General features: G+C 30.7%; 1 protein-coding gene across 1 annotated transcript; it reads left to right on the top strand.

Annotated features, from left to right (window-relative positions):
* Positions 1-15,877: 15,877 nt before the first annotated feature.
* LOC111613765 lies at positions 15,878-20,036 on the top strand (the record flags this gene model as incomplete). The annotated part of the gene is made up of 4 exons (XM_023355111.1): positions 15,878-16,120; positions 16,187-16,276; positions 16,349-16,405; positions 19,968-20,036. Coding segments are annotated over exons 1-4 (402 nt in total), but the record flags the coding sequence as incomplete, so codon positions are not given.
* Between the last annotated feature and the right edge of the window lie 3,771 nt (positions 20,037-23,807).

Here is a 23,807-nt window from a genome sequence, read left to right as displayed (position 1 = left end):
AACTACGGAAATACAGACAGAACAATAGTGGGCATATATCTCTACAATTTTTTCATATTGCAGCCCAAATATTGTCAAATATTGGGCGTATAAAAGTCACAATCGAGTTCATAAAACAAGAGTTAATCAGCGGAAGAGTAATTAGAAAGAGTCACCTTTGCGTTGGTAACTATGCTATGCACCCGCAATAAATCTTATATTACAATCGTCTACTATCATCTACCGTTCGTATAACCGCAATAAATATAATCAAATATTAAACCCACAAATATTAATAAAGAATTTTGGTTACTGAGTCATACATTCTTCCAAAGCTAACAGCCACTATCGATGCCACTATATGTGCACATTCTAAGAATGACAGAGCTAACGTTTTATATAATGACTTTCCCTACTTGTATAAACATTAATATTTCAGGAAAGCAGCGGCATATTTTATATAGAAAATTTATTTTATTTTACACAAACGAGTAGAACTAACTGTTATTCTATCTTTCCTTATTATTCTCACTTCGCATAAGTTGCAAAAGAAATGGTATTAGTAAAGTTATATTAAGATATATAGAGGTTTTATAATTACTCTATATTACTAGAGCGGCACAATTAGTAGAATCTACCAGATTATTTTCCTAAAGAAATTAATCATACGTAAAGCTTCTAAAGTCGCTTTTGTGATTGATAGTACATTACATAAACACACTCCATTAAGAAATAATTAGTAATTTTAATTTATAAAATTGATTTTTACGATATATTTAATAATTATAATGCATTTAGAAATGAGAAAACCCACTTTTAAATTATACTAATCACTATACAATAGAAAATAAATCCAGTAACATAAATCATCTAAAAATAGACTACGTGCAGGAAAAAGTTACTTCCTTCATGTAATTACATCGTCAAAATGCAGAGAAAAATTATCCACAAAAGGTTGCTTAAAAATTTATCAAAATAATTTCACAAGTCTACGATCATTTAAAGAAACAAAACACTAACAATAATAGACATTTTAAACAGTTTCATTAATTATTCTTAAACTCAATAATCTACCTGTTTAACTATTTCAGACCTTGAATCTTTCCATTCATTTGTTTCCAATTTTAAATTATTCATGGCTAAAGTTCGAAGACACCAAATATGTCTTAGTTGTCTGTTGCAGCCTTACATGTCCACTGCAATAATCTACGGTTGGAACTTTTTTACTCCATGTTACTGTCGACAGTTTCATTCCGAGCCTATCTTGCTGCAAAAGTTCTTATACTTTGTGAAATTTGTACATTGGGAATATTCTTTTTTAATATTTTTCATTACAATTCCTTTTGTAGGAAAATACATGCCATGTTTTGGCAGATATTCAATAGTGGATTATAATATCTTCGTCCGGATCTGCTTTATTATAATATATGTGGCTATGTCGCTCACTTTTTCTATTAATAAACGCGAAAAAGCGAATCCGATTACCATATTAATGAAAGCCGAATATTTGCCAATTGAAGAATTAAATTCTTTAATTCACAATATTGCTATCATCGTGCTCGTAATTTTGTTGTGAATTAATTGTCTATTGTCAATTTTTAAAATTAGTTTTATATACTCCAGCTTTAGATACGAGAAAAATTTCTTTCAATGCCATCGATAAATTACTTTTACTACATTAAATATTTTTGATATTTTTCAGATGCAAACTTCGTTTCAAGATATCCGAAGATTTTCTGAATGCAATTTGTCGCTTAAACAGAAATTGAAAGTGAGTAACCTTTTAAAGTTTTTGGTTTATTAATGCGATATTTTGAAAAATATTTTTTTTTCAGATTCTAAACTTCATAAAGAGATTTGGAAAAGTGCCATTATGTATATCAATAAGTGGCTACTTCAATGTTTCGAAAAAGTTTCCAGTTAAGGTACTTTTGTAACATTTTTATCTAAAGTTTCGTAAACAATCGTTATTTTATGTACTTAATTAAAATGATTATTGTACATGGCCAATGCTCTTTATTCTATATTTTCGGGACTTCTAAAACTGAGATCGTCAACTACATTTTAAGATCTTCTCTGTGGGAAACCGTAATATTATTGTGTTATATTCTCTAAAATCCGAATTAGACGTGCGTGTGAGTCTTCTCCGTTTATTAATAAATCTCGAAAAACTTTTTAATTCGGGTGTTTGAAACAGTTACATAACAGTGGAAAACATTAGAATACATAAAACATGAAGATTTCCGTTGTGATGACAGGACAGTGTTGAGTGTAATTGCTGACATATTCAAGAAACATTATAACAATTCGTTTAAATCGGTATTGGCCCAGATCGGTAGCATGCAGTTACAGCAGAGGAAAAGAAAAAAGCTAGGTAACGTGACGCCATCTTGTAGGGATAACGGGCGTAAATCTGGTTTCTTTATTTTGAACTCTGGTAACTTTTCCGTACTTTAACAGAAATTTACCAAACTCTGAAAAAATATGAAACAACTGTATGGCTTTATATTCCAGAAAACAGCATTCAAAAGTGTCAAAATACTTTTTAGTTATTCAAGGTGAAATACACGAAAGGCGACACTTTGATTTTTTAAAATATACCATTCTTCTGAGTTAATTATATTTTCTAAATTGTAATTTATGCACATTGCAGGCATTGACTGAGCATTACTACCTCAAAATCATCTAAATTTAATGTGAAGAGTTTTCTTTAAAAAGTATACACGAAAGTGCGAAGGTTACTGCAGAAGCTTGGGCAAACCCTAACAATAAATAAAACAAATAAATATAAAATATAAAATAAATTTGTTCGATTAAAAACCACTGCTATAAACATGTAAATTATGTCATATAATTATTTATTCACACATACAAATTGTAAGTCTTGATCAAAAGCATAATATAATTTTTGTAATTTATTATAAAATTAAACTAAAGACATTAAAAACTGACAATTTTTTTATTTTTTGCTGCATTAACTTTACACTTTTGTCCAAAATTTCTATAATAGCATAAAGACTGTCAAAACTAAATATTGCGTGAATCTCATACATTTTCGGAATGTTGGAAAGTAATAAATTTCATTATTTGTGCATAAAAATCGTGTATTATTTGCATAAAGACATAAAACCCAAGATTATTTTCAATTGAAAATTAAGTAGACATATTTTAATTGTTTGTGAATACTCACAGCACCACCAGAGGATTCGAAGCAATAGCTCAAAATAGCTACAGGATAGTATAGTTATTGTAAAAAAAATTTGTATCATTGTTTTAATGTAAAAAACGCCGGATCCTAAATTAAAAGATTGGCGTTTGATTAGTTTTAACTTTGTTTTAATTTTTTCAAAAATCTATTTATTGTGTTTTCTGAAGAATTTATTATATCTTCAAAGCTTACTTACTGTTACTTCTGTGTTGGATGACAAAAAAAATTAAAGTAAAAGACTTTAAAATATATCTACTTAATTTTCATTATTTATGTTTCATTATGTTTACAAACATGCTTTTGCTAATGACTCAGAGTATGACACATAGAACATATAAGTCAATTAACATGTTTAGAGATAATGAGAAGATATTTCTAAGATTTCGATTTAGCGTTTGTTGTGAGTTTTTTTAAATAAAATGCTGATTCTCTGGTAGATTCCATCAACGATTTCGCTCGAACATTAAGCAAAAACATCTGTCAACGATGACTCGAACTCCAGTCGAAATTATGTGCAAAGTTGACGTCACTTGACTTGAAGGTATTCACGGAGTAACTCGACTTAACTTAAGTCTTGATATTTTTGATGAAACGAAAGTACTTAGTGGAATATCAAATTTTTCGCAACTTATCATTTTAATAATTTGCTGTTCTCCGTCATTTCTATCACGGTTGTTTTCTGACCGAAGAAATCCTAACTTCACACAATTTTTATGTTCTTCTAAATTTGCCGATTTAGCCTAAATATAGGGAAAATTTACGTCAGGAAAACTAATGAATCGGAAGTTCGTATGTGAAAATAGATTTGGACATTGGATCAGGATTTCCATTTGAGTAAACCAATGCTTACAAAGTTTCAGCCTGTGTTTCCTAGAAAAGACAGTTCCTAACATTGGACTAAATAGAACCCGCAGAAGGTCCAAATGTTGCTAATCATACTTGATGATAAGTCCCTCGACGATTGATTGCTAGTGAATCGACGGACCGGAGCTCGGTTTGTCCGGTTTAATTTCGAATCATGTGGGATAGATTTCTATAATGTAGGCATCCAGAAACTTTTTTTCTGGGCTCATCAAATGCCTTGAGGTCCAAGGTAACTATGTCAAAAAGTAAATAAACATATGCTTTATCTTCTTATACCTCAGAATTAATTAAAATACTTTAGAAATATTTTCTAGACGTTTCGTTTACAAAACTGCATTATAAAATTCCATTAATGTAAGAGAAATGAGAAAATATTCTCTTACATAATGATATTAATTGCGATGCTTTTAAAATATTTCAGTATGTCATGGAAAATCTATAAAAGTTAAGTAACTAAGTACACTAATTAAAATAGATCAGGAAGTGTAATTAAGGGCGTTTTACATTTTTGACTCTTACTTCAATTAGTGCATCTCGGTTAACTGAATACATATATTATACTCCAGAAACATTAACAAAAGTGGTCGTTACGTACATGTAGTTTCAAGGAGAAGTTCTTAATTAAAAACCAATTGTATAATTAACTGAAAAAATCCACGTAACAAAGTAATAATAATTTCTATCAGTTCCATTTTTATTTAAAATAATCCATTTTCAATTTATTTTTTTATTTCAGAAACTCCAGTTGATCCGTTTCTAGTTTTGGAATTTATCCATGGCCGAGTTTCGTAGATACAAAATATGTCTTAGATGTCTGTTGCAGCCTTACATGTCCACCGCAATAATCTACGGTTGGAATTTTTTCTATCCATGCTACTACTGTAGGAAGATTCATTCCAAATCTAACATTCTGCAAAAGTACTTTTTATGTTTTGTGGAATTTGTACATTGGGAATATTCTTTTTTAATATTTTTTATGACAATTCCTTTCGTAGGAGAATACATGCCTTGCTTTGGCTGGTATTCAATAGTGGATTATGATATCTTCGTCAGAATCTGCTTTACCATAATATATGTGGCTATGTCGCTCACTTTTTCTGTTAACAAACGCGAAAAAGCGAATCCGATTATCATATTAATGACACCCGAATATTTGCCAATTGAAGAATTAAATACTTTAATTCACAATATTGCTATCATCATGCTCATAATTCTGTTATGTTTCACTTGTGTATTGTCAATTTTTAATATTAGTTTTATATATCCAGCTTTAGATACGAGTAATGAACATGATTTAATGAATCTCTTCTGCATTATAGAATTCGGTGTTTCAATAAACTTCATTATTGGAGGATTGATTCATTTCTTATTCCTTATGATATTTTTATATTTAGTTGTGAAGAAAGGATTTCAAAATGTTTCAAATAATTTAACTTTACTTGATAAGAACAATGCGAATTTAAGTTTAAAATTAGAAGAGATAATTTTGCAACATGCTGAATTTTGGAGTTTCGTCAATCAGATTAACACAAAATTTAGTCTATTATCTGTAATATTGTATTTCTCACTTTTAGTAGAAACTAGTCTCGTGTATTATGTATTTATCTTCACTGAATTTAACTCGATAATCAGATTTATTCTTCTTGTAATTGTTATTTTAATTTCAATTGTATGCCTTTCACTGGGATACACATTCTCAACATTTACATCTACGGTATTATATTAATTTATTTCAATGCCATCGATAAATTTCTTTTACTACATTAACTATTTTTGATATTTTTCAGATGCAAACTTCGTTTCAAGATATCCGAAGATTTTCTGAATGCGATTTGTCGCTTNTCTGCTTTACCATAATATATGTGGCTATGTCGCTCACTTTTTCTGTTAACAAACGCGAAAAAGCGAATCCGATTATCATATTAATGACACCCGAATATTTGCCAATTGAAGAATTAAATACTTTAATTCACAATATTGCTATCATCATGCTCATAATTCTGTTATGTTTCACTTGTGTATTGTCAATTTTTAATATTAGTTTTATATATCCAGCTTTAGATACGAGTAATGAACATGATTTAATGAATCTCTTCTGCATTATAGAATTCGGTGTTTCAATAAACTTCATTATTGGAGGATTGATTCATTTCTTATTCCTTATGATATTTTTATATTTAGTTGTGAAGAAAGGATTTCAAAATGTTTCAAATAATTTAACTTTACTTGATAAGAACAATGCGAATTTAAGTTTAAAATTAGAAGAGATAATTTTGCAACATGCTGAATTTTGGAGTTTCGTCAATCAGATTAACACAAAATTTAGTCTATTATCTGTAATATTGTATTTCTCACTTTTAGTAGAAACTAGTCTCGTGTATTATGTATTTATCTTCACTGAATTTAACTCGATAATCAGATTTATTCTTCTTGTAATTGTTATTTTAATTTCAATTGTATGCCTTTCACTGGGATACACATTCTCAACATTTACATCTACGGTATTATATTAATTTATTTCAATGCCATCGATAAATTTCTTTGACTACATTAACTATTTTTGATATTTTTCAGATGCAAACTTCGTTTCAAGATATCCGAAGATTTTCTGAATGCGATTTGTCGCTTAAACAGAAATTGAAAGTGAGTAACCTTTTAAAGTTTTTGGTTTATTAATGCGATATTTTGAAAAATATATTTTTTTTTTCAGATTCTGAACTTCATGAAGAGATTTGGAAAAGTGCCATTATGTATATCAATAAGTGGCTACTTCAATGTTTCGAAAAAGTTTCCAGTTAAGGTACTTTTTAAACATTTTTATCTAAAGTTTCGTAAACAATCGTTATTTTATGTACTTAATTAAAATGATTATTTTAGATGGCCAATGCTCTTTATTCTATATTTTCGGGACTTCTAAAACTGAGATCGTCAACTACATCTTAAGAACTTCTCTGTGGGAAACCGTAATATTATTGTTATATTCTCTAAAAACCGAATTCGACGTGCGTGTGAGTCTTTTCCGGTTATTAATAAATTTCGAAAAACTTTTTAATTCGGGTGTATGAAACAGTTACATAACAATGGAAAACATTAGAATACATAAAACATGAAGATTTCGATGTGATGACAGGACAGAGTTAAGTGTAACTGCGGATATGTTTAAGAAACATTATGACAATTCGTTTAAATCGGTACTGCCCTGGCAAAAAGTTACAGCAGAGGCAAAGAAAAGAGCTAAGTAACGTGACGCCATCTTGTAGGGATGACAGGAGAAAATCTGGTTTCTTTATTTTGAACTATGATAACTTTTTCGTAGTTTAACAAAAATTTACCAAACTGCAAAAATATGAAACAACTGTGTGGCTTTATATTCCAGAAAAAATGTCAGCATACAAAAATGGCAAAATACTTTTTAGTTATTAAACGTGAAATACGCGAAAGGCGACACTTTGATTTTTTTAATATAGGTTTATACCATTTTTCTGAGTTAATTTTATTATCTAAACTGTAATTTATGCACATTGCAGGCTTTGTCTGGCATAAATACTTCAAAATCATCTAAATTTAACGTGGAAAGTTTTCTTAAAAAAGTATACACGAAAGTGCGAAAGTTACTGCAGATGCTTGGGCGAAATACACGTAAAAACCAAAGTAGCAATAACAGAAACATAAGAATCTAAACTGGAAACCAAGCTTCAACAAGAATAAGCATCCGGTTAATCAGAATACCGACGGGGCATCCCTCTCAAACCCNACTCAATGCGATCTTCATCTCCACAGACTAAACCTATGTCTTCAATGGTGCTTCTTCCTGCATTCAACTCAGGCTTTCAATATCTTCAGCTATTAAGAAGACCAGGAAATACTTGCAAGTGTCAACCAACTGTCGGACAACCTGCTTTGCAGGAAATTGCCAGTCTCCCATTGAAAATTGCAATGTGTATTGTATTGGTAGTGGTTGCAAGCCCCCATCTAGGGTACTTTTGTTTAGTACACGCTGTTTATTTTCTTCCTTAGTGAGGATATTCAGTCCCCATTGCAAGTTGCAATGTTTCATACATTTGTTCACATACCACTAGTTTGGCACGCTTTTGTGTTGTCAGCTTTTTTTTTTTTTAACATGTGGTGTTTTTTCAGCATATGCTCATTGTTTTATGCCCTGTGTTAATGGTCTTGTCAGTCTCCCATTACAAGTCACAACATTTTGTCTATTCACTGCGTGAGAGTCACTTGCTTATGACGCTTCTGTAATATGGGCATCTATTCTGTTTGTACTGTACATATTATTTATTGTCTTGATATAAGGAACTTTGTCACTTTCCCCATTGCAACTACAATGGGTATTGTAAATATATTATGTTTGCGTGCCCATCACTTAGGGCTTCTGTAATTCTTAACTACTGTTCCACAATTGAATATAAATTTTTAATTTTGTTCTAAATAAAAGTGATGCAGGTGCTCTTGGGACTTCTATTTCATCCCCTTTCCTATCCTTCTTTATAATTTCACCTTCAGTCTCTTCCTCTAAATCAGGGGTGTCCAACCTGCGGCCCAATAAACGTGTAAACAAAACTGACAATTTTTTTATATTTAGCTGCATTAACTTTACACTTTTGTCCAAAATTTCTATAATAGCATAAAGACTGTCAAAACTAAATATTGCGTGAATTTTTGCTGCATTAACTTTACACTTTTGTCCAAAATTTCTATAATAGCATAAAGACTGTCAAAACTAAATATTGCGTGAATCTCATACATTTTCGGAATGTTGGAAAGTAATAAATTTCATTATTTGTGCATAAAAATCGTGTATTATTTGCATAAAGACATAAAACCCAAGATTATTTTCAATTGAAAATTAAGTAGACATATTTTAATTGTTTGTGAATACTCACAGCACCACCAGAGGATTCGAAGCAATAGCTCAAAATAGCTACAGGATAGTATAGTTATTGTAAAAAAAATTTGTATCATTGTTTTAATGTAAAAAACGCCGGATCCTAAATTAAAAGATTGGCGTTTGATTAGTTTTAACTTTGTTTTAATTTTTTCAAAAATCTATTTATTGTGTTTTCTGAAGAATTTATTATATCTTCAAAGCTTACTTACTGTTACTTCTGTGTTGGATGGCAAAAAAAATTAAAGTAAAAGACTTTAAAATATATCTATTTAATTTTCATTATGTTTACAAACATGCTTTTACTAATGATTCAAATCATGACACATAGAACGTATATTATAAGTCAATTATTATGTTTAGAGATAATGATGCGTGCTATTTAAAATGAGGATTTCAATATCTGTACCACTTATGAAGATCTTTCTAAGATTTCGATTTAGCGGTTTCTGAAGATTAAATTCCATTACTGTTACTTGCTATAAATTTGGTTTATAAAACGTGATACGCAAAATCAGTAATGTTTGTTGCGAGTTTTCTTGAATAAAACTCTGACTCTCTGGTAGATTCCGTCAACGATTTCGCTCGAACATTAAGCAAAAAAAATCTGTCAACGATGACTCGAACTCCAGTCGAAATTATGTGCAAAGTTGACGTCACTTGACTTGAAGGTATTCACGGAGTAACTTGACTTAAGTCTTGATATTTTTGATGAAACGAGAGTACTTAGTGGAATATCAAATTTTTCGCAACTTATCATTTTAATAATTTGCTGTTCTCCATCATTTCTATCACGGTTATTTTCTGACCGAAGAAATTCTTACTTAACACAATTTCCATGTTCTTGTGAAATTGCCGATTTAGCCCAAAAATAGCAAAAATTTACGTCAGGAAGACTAGTGGATCGGAAGATCGTATGTGAAAATAGATTTGGACATTGGGTCAGGATTGCCATTTGAGTAAACGAATGCTTCAAAGTTTCAGCCTGTGTCTCCTAGGAAAGACAGTTCCTGACATTTGTCTAAATAGATCCCGCAGCAGGTCCAAATGTTGCTAATCATACTTGATGATAAGTCCCCTTGACGGTTGATTGCTGGTGAACCGACGGACCGGAGCTCGGTTCGTCCGGTTTAATTTCGAATCATGTGAGAACTTAGGAACATCTGAGGTGTTCTTCCAACAGTGTCAGAAAAAACAATACAATAATATTAAGGACAAGAGTATAATTCCTGATGAAAGTCTGATCGTCAGGAAAAGACGGATCACGAGATGAGAATTTTCTATAAGATTACAATTCTCGAGAACGGATCTTATCTTTTGGGAGAGAAACTAGTGTTTTTCAGACTCGAATTTTTAAGGGTTCTCTCCTTGATCCCGCATTTCGATTGATCGCCGATACTGTCATCGTATTTCAATCTGTCCATTCTTGTCTCCGGATGATAAATCTAGACCTTTCAAATCGCGAAAGAGATGGACATTGATGTAATCGTTTTGACGTAAAGAAATTAGAATCGTGTTTGCGAGACATTACCCAATTAAATAAATCATTTCGCATTATCGCTGCTTAACTTTATGTTATTCTTTCATTCAAAAAGTGAGAATTGAACATTCCCGTCGAACATACGTTAACATTTTATCAAGTAATTACGAATTCGATTACACATATTACTAATGGTCATTGCACTCATTACGTTTTTAACTGTTTTTTATGGTTTCCCTGTGTTATTAAAAGAGTACTGTAATGCTAACTGTAGGTTCGGCCAGTCGTAAATAGGAAGGTCAAATGGGAAGACACATTTATACAATAAATGAAAAAACTCCTGCAGTTTTCGACCTGCCCGAATTCGTTTCTTGTTCCCCAAATCGAGAGACTGTTGTCTTAACCGTTTGGTCATTCGACTGTCACCTCAGTATATCAGTCATTAAATTGTCAAGATACAGGTTGAAATTTAATACATCGAAATTAATAAAATATCAATGATTGGTTTCAAATAATGACCTGCAGTTTGTATATTATGTCGTGCAGAATCTTATTACCTGTCATCAACTTTCTGATATTCATTTCCATAATAATTCAGAAGAGAGTATAAGTTTAGAAGTTAAGTAATTTCCATTACAGAGAGTCTGTAGTAATGTAAATCGATTGGCAATTAAAAGTTATGTACACACCATTAGCAATAGTACAACAAACCAGCGAACGAAATAAGTTTTCAATGCAAATTCATCATGTTCAATACATTAATGATCATTTTCCCATGCGTTTACTTTATTGAATAACCTATAATGAACGAATTTTAATGTTCATACATGAATAATTTACTGTAATAATTATCATAGATATTAGCAAACACACTTATTAATAACTTTGTACATTTTTATGTTAATTAATTTATTCACTAAGAGACAATTAATAACAGTCATCTAATAAGCAGTAATTTCAGTGGTGATGCCACTACCTTCCTGAAATATTAATGCGTACAGCAAACACGAGAATTTTATCTACATGCTGTGGTCTGTATAGATGTTAACAATTATTATATTGCTAACTGATCTAATTAAAAAGTTACAGAATAGTGTTAAGTAGCAGATGTTCCAGTTTCACTGAATAAAACCGATTACAGATTATCTATTCATGGCAGACATTTAGTTAAACTATTTTAAGTTTGAAAATTTATTAATGGCTGAGTTTCGTAGATACAAAATATGTCTTAGTTGTCTGTTGCAGCCTCATATGTCCAGTGCGCTAATTTATGGGTGGTACTTTTTCGTTCCATGCTACTACTGTGGATACTTAAATTTCAAATATAAATTATTACAAAAATTCTTTTTATGCTTTGTGGAATTTGTAATTTGGCAGTTCTTTTTATTACTACTTTTCATGACAATTCTGTCTGTTGCAGAAAACACACCTTGCTTCGACTGGTATTCAGTAGTAGATTATAACATCTTTCTCAGGATCTGCATTTCCATATTATATTTAGCTACGGCGCTCTGTTTTTCGCATATAAAACGCAAGAAAATAAATCCTATAATAATATTAATGGAACCAGATAATTTGTCAATTGAAGATTTAAACAAGTCAATTCACAAAATTATTATCGTCATGCTTATAATTCTGTTATGTTTCACTTGTGCATTGCCAATTTTCAATATCTATGTCACATATTCAGTACTACATAACAGTAACAAATATGATTCAATGAATCTTTTCTGCATTATAGAACTCGGTGTCTTAACAAATTTTAGTACTGGATGATTGATTCATTTCTTATTCATCCTGATATTTTTTTATTTAGTTGTGAAGAAAGGATTTCAAAAAGTCTCAAATGATTTAATTTCACTTGATAAGAACAATTCAAATTTAAGTTTTAAAATAGAACAGATAATGTTGCAGCATTCCGAATTTTGGGTCTTTGTCAATCAGATTAACACACAGTTTAGTTTATTACCTGTAATATTGTATTCCACAGTTCTATTAGAAACTAGTCTCTTGTATTATGTATTTATCTTCACTGAATTGAACTCGATAATCAGATTTATTCTTCTTGTACTTATTATTTTAGTTTCAATCGTGTGCCTTTCACTGGGTTACACATTTTCAACACTTACATCTACAGTATGATATTAATTTTTCTTTTGAAACTATTGCTAAATTACTTTTACTACACTTAATTTTCATATTTTTCAGATGCAGACCTCGTTTCAAGATATTCGAAGGTTTTCTGCGTGCGATTTGTCGCTTGAACAGAAACTAAAAGTGAGTTTTACTTTAACTCTTTTATTTGTTATAAAGATAATATTAAAATGTATTTTATTTATTCAGATTTTAAACTTCATGAAGAGATTTGGAAGAGTGTCATTATTTATATCAATAAGAAACTATTTCAACGTTACGAGAAAGTTTCCAGTTAAAGTATTTTTATTTTTTTAATATTTTTATCTCTAAATATGTGTATAAACTTTTTTTATTTCATATATTTCATACGATTTCTTTTAGATGGCTAAAGCACTTCATTCTATATTTTCGGGCCTTCAGAAACTTAGGACAGCCTCTGCAAATTGAAAATTTTCCATTTAGGTGTTATTCCGAAGATATAAACCACGTTTTAAATTTTCATTTGTTTTGTCTACAATGAGCAAAAAATTACTTTATATATCTTCTGCTGTGTTCAGTATGCAGAAGCAAAATTACCAAATATTACTTTTTATTGACGAACCATTCGGCGCATTATAATGTTGTCGGTAGAACCCTATTCTTTGAACTGGGATTAACCGAGTGACCTTCTTATCTAAGGTATTCATTTTAATGGAAAATGAATTTTCTGTTTTTTGTCTTTATCCCTTACATTGTCTGCGTATTTTTTTTCTGCTATGATATAGCTGAATTTTGTACCATTCGTTTGTTGAAAAATGAACGTTGTTCCTCTTCAAGGTTTTCACGTTTTATAAATATTTATAACACGTAACAGAAACGTTACAACCTGTCAGAATAATATTCAAATGCAGACTTATCTGTAAGTGTCATTATAGAAAATAATGACACTTACAGATAATCTGAGATGTAAAAAAATTGCCAAAAATCGAAACTTATGACAATCTGGATGACAGTGAAAGTTTTTGCTTACAAGTTTTTCCTTTGTAAAGAACAGCTTGGCTCTACAAAGAGAATTGTAGAAACAAATTATAAAAACCCTGTGAGTCAAATTATCTACAAATTACAAAACGGTAATTTCCGAAAGGAATAACAGTTGCGCGATTGATTTAATGGCATATGACAATATAACACAAAAACTTCACCAGAGGCATCCCACTTGGCATATTACCATATGCCAAGTGGGACATCTCTAGTGAAGTCCCACCAGAAACTGTCCCCTGTTTATATTTCAGACATGTGAAGAAAACCCAGGGAACTACACATGTTAGCGTTTTGGAGAAGAGCGAACCCGTGACCATTTAATCTAGTGTTCAGTGATTTTATTCACACGGCCACAGGTGAGCAATGCAGGTTGGATAGCCACTGGTATGGAAGACTTCAAATCGAAACCAGACAAGTCAACAAATCCAAATATTTTTGAAGAGAGTGATTCATTTTAGATTTGTTGGGTCCTGTCCCTTACCACCCAGCTTCTACATTGTGGACCTGGATGAATTCACCAAAAGCTTGAATAAAGGCCTTAAATTATATATGATGTAAATGTAAATTAATATGTTATTGAATGTAAATTATATAATCAATATATATTATAAAGGTGAGTGTACAATGAGCGTGCCGCTAAAACTCAAAAACAAGTCCCAGTATGATCAAGGAAATTATATGGTGTAATAGCCCTCTATCCCCTCTATCCTCCATTGTAATAACAAATACAGAGATAAAATTTTGTTGAAAAAAATATATACTTTTTACCACATTACGTATACAATTATTTAGCATAACCATGAAACGCAACCATAAATAATTACATTACGAGTTACCACCAACTACTTAATAACTAACAAAAATATAACTTCAGAAGCTTTGGAATAAACATACATTATTTGAAAAACTCATAATACTTATATTACAATAGATAAAGTGCTTTAAAAACCTGTAAAAAAATTACTGCTATGCAGTCGTAAATTAGTAATTTCTCATATTATTAATATCGAAATTGCAAGTAATCAAGATAAGCAAGCAATATCATCTATAACAATAAAATTTATTATAGAAATTTTCATTATCTAATGGTAAATCCATCAAAGACGATTATCTAACATTGCACTAATTAAAGTAGTAATACCACTGCAGTCTAATTAATTCACATTTAGATGACTAACTCTCACTTTAATTAGTGCATTTTTATTAATTCAATGAGAAATATAGTGGTACTGCTACTATATTCCTGCAATAACATTACTTAATAAAAGCAGAAGCGGTTCGAAAATACTGCTGCATGAAATAATTTTTAAAAATTATTCTACAAAGTATCTGAAAAAATCCAATTAACAAAATAATAATAATTTCTATCAATTCCATTTTTATTTAAAGTAATCCATTATAATTTTTTTCTATTACAGACACTCCAGTTGATCCGTTTCTAGTTTCGGAATTTACTCATGGCCGAGTTTCGTAGATACAAAATATGTCTTAGATGTCTGTTGCAGCCTTACATGTCCACTGCAATAATCTACGGATGGAATTTTTTCTATCCATGTTACTACTGTAGGAAGATTCATTCCGAATCTAACTTTCTGCATAAGTACTTATGCTTCGTGGAATTTGTATGTTGGGAACATTCTTTCTTATTATTCTTGATGACAATTCCTATTCTGGCTGAAAACACACCTTGCTTTGGTTGGTATTCAATAGTCGATTATAATATCTTCGTCAGGATCTGCATTTCTCTTATATTTTTGGCTACGTCGCTAACTTTTTCTGTTGTTAAACGCAATAAAGCGAATCCGATTATCGTATTAATAGAGCCAGATAATTTGCCAATTAAAGAATTAACCAAGTCTTTTCACAAGATTGGCATTTTCATGCTCATAACACTTTTATTTGTCACTTTTTCTGTACCAATTTATAATCTTATTATCATATATCCAGCATTAGATACAACTAACCAAACTGATTTTCTCAATCTTTTTTGTAGTATACAATTGGGAGTTTCAACAAACTTTGTTGCTGGTGGATTGATTCATATTTCATTTATTCTTATATTTATTTACTTGATTATGAAGAAAGGATTTCAAAAAGTATCAAATGATTTAATTCTAGTGAACAGTAATAATTCGAATTTAAGTTCAAAATTAGAAGAGATAATCATGCAACATGCCGAACTTTGGAACTTCGTTAATAACATCAATACTGATTTTAATTTACTATCTCTAATATTGTATTTCACAATTCTAGTAGAGACTAGTCTTCTGTATTATATATTTATTTTCACCGAATTGAACTTAATAGTCAGATTTATTTTTCTCCTATTTGTCATTATAGTTTCAATCGTATGCCTTTTTTTGGGTTACGCATGTTCAACACTTACATCTGCTGTATGATATCATTTTCTTTCAAAGTTATCACTAAATTACTTTTATTATATTTAATTATTTTTGGTGTTTTTCAGATGCAGACCTCGTTTCAAGATATCCGAAAATTTTCTGAATGCGATTTGTCGCTCGAACAGAAACTAAAAGTGAGTTTTGATACCTCTAAATACCTCAATTCATTAAATGACATATTGAAATATATTTACTTACAGATTTTAAACTTCATGAAGAGATTTGGAAAAGCGTCATTATGTTTGTCAATAAAAGGATACTTCAATGTTACAAAAAAATTTCCAGTCAAGGTATTTTTTAAGTTTTATATCTAAAATTCCGTAATTAATATGCATTTTATATTCTTAACACGATCCTTTCAGATGGCCAACGCTCTCCATTCCATATTTTCTGGTCTTCTGAAACTCAGATCGTCTACTGCAAATTGAAAAGTTTTTTAATCGTACAAATAACGTCGATAGTAAAATACACTTTTTAAAATTTAATTTGTGAAATTTAAAACGACGGAACAATTCTTTCCTCTTACGTAACTTATCGATAAGCAGAAGCAATAATATACAACACATACTTTCATTATATAAATGTCGAAGTTTTCATTTTAATCCTGAGAGATGTTAATAGCGAGATCCTGACGCTACTAAACTATATCTGCAGTGTTACTCGGTCATTACTAAATCAGTAACACAAAAAAATATCATTCGGCAATTTTTAAGAGATATTTATTTGAAAATTTTCTATTTTCATTATTGAAAGATACGTTCTGCTTCTACTTACCAAATGTAAAACATAATTCTTGATATGAAGATTAAATACTTAATGATGCAGCTCAATAAGGTCTGATCAACTGCCATTGAATTCGTCGTAACAACAGATTAATATTATCGTGAATATTCTTATGAATTGTCAAGCAATGTACAGTACATTAACTTCTTTCGGTAACATATAATGAATTATCCTTGTAAATACATTCAATAGCGAAATTAGTTCGTTTTTACTTATTACTGTATGCAAATATATATATATATATATTATGGTAAATACAATTATTAGGCTGATAATTTACGTAATTATAATAAATTCTCTATCCCTCATTACTAAAAAATAAACACTTCATAGAGTTTTACAACGTTTTTTTGTTTTATTTATTCTTTTGATTAGAAATTTTTATAAAAATCTATAAACTCTATATATAGTATTACTCAAATATATTCGTGATAAAGAATCTTACAGCGTGAATCAGAGCTTGAGCGACAGATTAATTTGCAATATTCTCGTGAATAGATGGCAGCAAATTCTGAGGACCTGTTCAAATAAATGCTTAACACAAGACACGAATTGTCAATGCAAATACGAGCAGCAATCTTACACAATTTGTATTATTGCGCTGACTTTTTTCGCTTGATAAAAAAAATACTTTCTTTATTTGTGTGTGAGTATTCTGTACTGGATCATTCATAGAAATATTTTTCAACTTTTGTTCGATTAAACGATCAAATTCTCTTTTTTTCTTAATATCAGTATACCTTATAACTGTGTCGAAAGTTAAATTTATTGTATACATATTGGAATTTTGGGTAAGGAATTGCAAGTTTTACGATTTGACAGGAATAAGATGCCAAAATGGCCCAGACTGTATCGATGTTTGGATTATTTCGTAATGGAGACGACTTTCTATAGGAAATTACCCCTCTTTAGATATTTGTGAGATTCTAGCCGGGGGTACGGAGTAGTTTATTACTCGTGTATCACTTACTCGGCGGCTAGTTGTTGAAACTAGTTCTCGGGTCGTCTACAGGAATGGCTTTTCCCAATTTAAGAAAATCGAGTGCGGGGGGGACTTATAGTTAGAATAAATTTAAAGCGGAACTAAAGGATTTCACAATTCTTTGTTCCTACGTCAGGATCCCGACACCAGTTAATCCAATTTTTTTACGCGGATTAGCACGCGCATGGAGATAATATGGATTTGATTCAGATATTGAATAGGAGACATCTTTTAACATATATAAAAGAATTTAATAAACTAGAATAAACGAAAGTATACAAAATGGATATAATTAAATAATTCAAACGAGCGATTGAGAGAGAATATGGATTCAATTAAAATATACGCGTTGAAAGAGAGAGCTCACAAATTCATTTATAATCATACTACCTTAAAGTTTACTTGGTCTTTATGTTCATCTGTATTCTATGATCATACTTCATTTCATGGAGAAGTCTTGATTTGGCACAATATAAAAAGTTCTTCTTTTTCTCCTAAATTAACTCATTATTATACTCGAATGGATACGACTAAGGGCGTTGGCCTTATGGAGCAAATATGGGAGACGTCTCTCCTCTATGAGATCTTCTGACGTACTCCCCGAATCATGCAGATCTTTGACTATATCCCATGATTTGTGACCAATCAGCTTATTTGTATTCTCTCACGTGAACGGATGAAAAGGGAATTATTGAGGGGTCGACAATTCCCAGGGTGGTGAGATTTCTGATAGATAACTGGAAAACAAAAGGATGTGTCTACTTCCGTTAAAGGAAGTGGCTCTTTTATCAGTTTTCCCACGTTAGAAAAACGATATTTTCACACCGAAATGAAAGAATATTNACGTGAATAAGTTGAAGTTACATCCTTCTAACAGGAAAAGTAACTTTCGTTATCATGGAATTATAACAAAACCTGCCAATTCAATATAAATGGAAAAAAATATTATATGGAATTCAACGAAAATGAAAATTTGCTTGATAATTCAACTACGCTTGTTGGAGAACAATAAAAACACTACTCTCAACAAGCCACCAATGAAACTCAACTGCCTAACCTATAATCAAAGTTTTTTTTTAATTTGTTTTTTAAAAAAAAGCGCTTGACAAACTTGCCCCGCATGCCGAAGTGCCCCGATCTCCCCTATATCAATAAGAGGCTACTTCAACGTTACGAAAAAGTTTCCAGTTAAGGTACTTTTTTACCTATATAAATTTTGTAAATAATTGGTTTTTTATATATGCTTTATTTTATTCTTTCAGATGGGCAACGCTCTTCATTCTATATTTTCTGGTCTTTTGAAACTGAGATCTGCTACTGAAAATTGACATATTTTACATTAGTGCAAATGACGTCCAAAGTGAAAAACACTTTGTAAAATTCGATTTGCAAACTTAAAACGACGAAAGAACTCTTTCCTGTTACGTAACTAGTCGATGTTCAGAAGCAGAATTATACAAATATTTTAATCATCCAATATTCTGAAGATTTCGTTTGATTTCTAAGAGCAGTCAAGAGCAAGTTTTTGATGCTGTCAACGTTAATCCGATATCGGCATTTTTCTTTTACACAAGTCACCATTACTCAACATCCGATTTCTATTATACGATGAATTGAAAGACTTTTTTATTGTCTGAAGAATGAAAGCTACTTTTTAAACAAATAGAGTATTAAAAATGTTACATGAAAAAAAGAAAAAGAAGTAAAGAACTTTAAAACACGTGAAGGAATTTATAAGATATTTTGTACTTGTGAAAATTAAAGTGAATGTTATATAGAAGTAACAGATACATTAGTGGATAAAACGATAAAAGAGCATCAAGCAGCTATTAGATTAGGTATTATGATCTCACCGTGGTATATATTATAGTGAAGCAAATTGTAGCACCAATACTGATGATATTACAAATTTTTCTAAAGAAATGAATACTGTTAAAAGAAATATTAAACAATATTTTTTAATAATAAATGAGAATAATATTTAATTTTTATACGTAATTTATAATTGTATGATAATCTGTAAGAATTAAAATAAGTGTTTCTATCTTCATTTAAGTGTTGTTTCAAAGTTTTAATCGACTTTGAAGTGGGAAGAGGCAGATTATCCATATACATATACATATATTATAATAAATACATCAAATATTAAGCATAATAATTGTATTAGCTATCACTAAATTATTTTAATATATTTAATTATTTTTGGTGTTTTTCAGATGCAGACCTCGTTTCAAGATATTCGAAAATTTTCTGCATGCGATTTATCGCTCGAACAGAAACTAAAAGTGAGTTTTGATACCTCAATACCTCTAAATACCTGAATTCATTAAATGACATATTGAAATATATTTACTTACAGATTTTAAACTTCATGAAGAGATTTGGAAAAGCGTCATTATGTTTGTCAATAAAAGGATACTTCAATGTTACAAAAAAATTTCCAGTCAAGGTATTTTTTAAGTTTTATATCTAAAATTCCGTAATTAATATGCATTTTATATTCTTAACACGATCCTTTCAGATGGCCAACGCTCTCCATTCCATATTTTCTGGTCTTCTGAAACTCAGATCGTCTACTGCAAATTGAAAAGTTTTTTAATCGTTCAAATAACGTCGAAAGTAAAATACACTTTTTAAAATTTAATTTATGAAATTTAAAACGAGGGAGCAATACTTATCTCTTACGTAACTTACCGATAAGCAAAAGCAATATTATACAACACATACTTTCATTATATAAATGTCGAACCATTTATTTTAATCCTGAGAGATGTTAACAGCGAGATCCTGACGCTACTAAACTATATCTGCAGTGTTACTCGGTCATTACTAAATTATTTTCATTATTGAAAGATACGTTCTGCTTCTACTTACCAAATGTAATACATAATTCTTGATATGAAGATATAATACTTAATGATGCAGCTCAATAAGGTCTGATCAACTGCCGTTGAATTCGTCGTAACAACAGACTGATTTTATCGTGAATATTCTTATGAATTGTCAAGCAATGTACATTAACTTCTTTCGATAACATATAATGAATTATTATTGTAAATACATTAAATAGCGAAATTAGTTCGTTTTCACTTATTACTGTACAGTACACAAATATATATATATTATGGTAAATACAATTATTATTTTGATATTTACGTAATTATAATAAATTCTCTATCCCTGATTACTAAAAACTAAACATTTCATAGAGTTTTACAATCTTTTTTTGTTTTATTTATTCTTTTGATTAGAAATTTCTATAAAAATTTATAAACTCTTTATATAGTATTACTCAAATTTATTCGCGATAAAGAATCTTACAGCGTGAATCAGAGCTTGAGCGACAGATTAATTTGCAATATTCTCGTGAATAGATGGCAGCAAATTCTGAGGACCTGTTCAAATAAATGCTTAACACAAGACACGAATTGTCAATGCAAATACGAGCAGCAATCTTACACAATTTGTATTATTGCGCTGACTTTTTTCGCTTGATAAAAAAAATACTTTCTTTATTTGTGTGTGAGTATTCTGTACTGGATCATTCATAGAAATATTTTTCAACTTTTGTTCGATTAAACGATCAAATTCTCTTTTTTTCTTAATATCAGTATACCTTATAACTGTGTCGAAAGTTAAATTTATTGTATACATATTGGAATTTTGGGTAAGGAATTGCAAGTTTTACGATTTGACAGGAATAAGATGCCAAAATGGCCCAGACTGTATCGATGTTTGGATTATTTCGTAATGGAGACGACTTTCTATAGGAAATTACCCCTCTTTAGATATTTGTGAGATTCTAGCCGGGGGGTACGGAGTAGTTTATTACTCGTGTATCACTTACTCGGCGGCTAGTTGTTGAAACTAGTTCTCGGGTCGTCTACAGGAATGGCTTTTCCCAATTTAAGAAAATCGAGTGCGGGGGGGGGACTTATAGTTAGAATAAATTTAAAGCGGAACTAAAGGATTTTACAATTCTTTGTTCCTACGTCAGGATCCCGACACCAGTTAATCCAATTTTTTTACGCGGATTAACACGCGTATGGAGATAATATGGATTTGATTCAGATATTGAATAGGAGACATCTTTTAACATATAAATAAAAGAATTTAATAAACTAGAATAAACAAAAGTATACAAAATGGATATAATTAAATAATTCAAACGAGCGATTGAAAGAGAATATTGATTCAATTAAAATATACGCGTTGAAAGAGAAAGCTCACAAATTCATTTATAATTATACTACCTTAAAGTTTACTTGGTCTTTATGTTCATCTGTATTCTATGATCATACTTCATTTCATGGAGAAGTCCTGATTTGGCACAATATAAAAAGTTCTTCTTTTTCTCCTAAATTAACTCATTATTATACTCGAATGGATACGACTAAGGGCGTTGGCCTTATGGAGCAAATATGGGAGATGTCTCTCCTCTATGAGATCTTCTGACGTACTCCCCGAATCATGCAGATCTTTGACTATATCCCATGATTTGTGACCAATCAGCTTATTTGTATTCTCTCACGTGAACGGATGAAAAGGGAATTATTGAGGGGTCGACAATTCCCAGGGTGGTGAGATTTCTGATAGATAAGTGGAAAACAAAAGGATGTGTCTACTTCCGTTAAAGGAAGTGGCTCTTTTATCAGTTTTCCCACGTTAGAAAAACGATATTTTCACACCGAAATGAAAGAATGTTTTACTTCATTATTTTAACTTTATATTTAAATTGTTAATTAGACCCAGGGATATTCAGATCGTACATATTACACACGTGAATAAAATGTGGAAAAGTCCAAGCGACCAGTCATTTGGTGAGGCACAAACTCATGTCACAGTGCAATAGTTTTAGCCACTCGTCCACTTGTAGGCGTTTTACATATATTTAAGAAACAATCTCTACTTCATCAATTTAAACCGATGCCTTATGCAGGAGCGAATGTAGCAGGGTGTAAAAGAAACAGGTGCATTCTTCTTCTTGGGATTCTTTTAAACTGAAAAACAGATATCCGGTAGTAGAAAACTTTTACTGCGTATTGTGTCTTTTATGATCCTTTTAAAGATTACTGGACCGATATTTTTCTTATGGGTAATTTTTTGACTTTCCGTATTGAAAGCATTAAAAAACAACCCTTTCTTTCTAGGTTAATCGTGTGTTCGGTAACCAGGTCAACTAATAAAAGATTTATGTGAATTTAGAACTTATGATTAATTTGAAACTGTACAGTAGCGTGCCGTCATTGGAAGCAGTGGATGCGCCGCTTCCCTTGTATTTTCTAAAAAATAAATACATATTAATTTTCATCATATGAAAATAATCGCACAATATTTTATTATAACCGCATTATGTATCTTATTACAAATTTTTATACTACACATGAAAAAAATTTAAGATCGCTATTGTATATTCGAATATTAGTGGCGGAGTGGAATCTCTGTACTGTCAAATTCCAAAAAGCCAGATTTGCGCATGCGCTTTACAGACCACCAAACTCACCCGATTTAGTCGGTGGAATCCTAGGACCTTGGGTCGATGCTTGGGTCAATAACGCTTCCAATTCTATCCGGGACCGGTTCTGGGCTGTTAGCCGCCCGCCCGCTAGATATTTGGCCGATTACGCGAATAACGAGTAAATTTATAACTTAACCCAACCGATAAGAATTTACTGGTATGTTTTTACGATAGTTCTGTATTGTCCACAGGAGTTTAAAAAATCCATTATAATACAGTAGAACATCGATTATCCGAACTAATTGGGGATGAAGGTAGTCCGGATAAGGAAAAATCCGGATAATCGAAACAGATACTTTAATTTGTCTTTAATGATAATACAACACGTTTTCTTTTCGATGACATATCGGTAATATTAAAAGTAAATAATGTATTTAAATCGTGATCAAATTTTCAAGAAACAGACGTTCGTATTGAATTTGGACTACTACTGACCAGCGCTAACAGACTACCTATTGTTTAAAAGGCCCTCTGGTGGCGCAAGAAGATGGATTTTATAAAATAAAAAGCAGTTGAAACTGCATTTTTATGAATAAAA

Source organism: Centruroides sculpturatus, unplaced genomic scaffold, assembly GCF_000671375.1.
Source record: "Centruroides sculpturatus isolate CEXI.00-Female unplaced genomic scaffold, Cexi_2.0 scaffold1556, whole genome shotgun sequence".
Taxonomy (NCBI): Eukaryota; Metazoa; Arthropoda; class Arachnida; order Scorpiones; family Buthidae; genus Centruroides; species Centruroides sculpturatus.
This window is presented reverse-complemented; position numbering and strand designations above follow the sequence as displayed.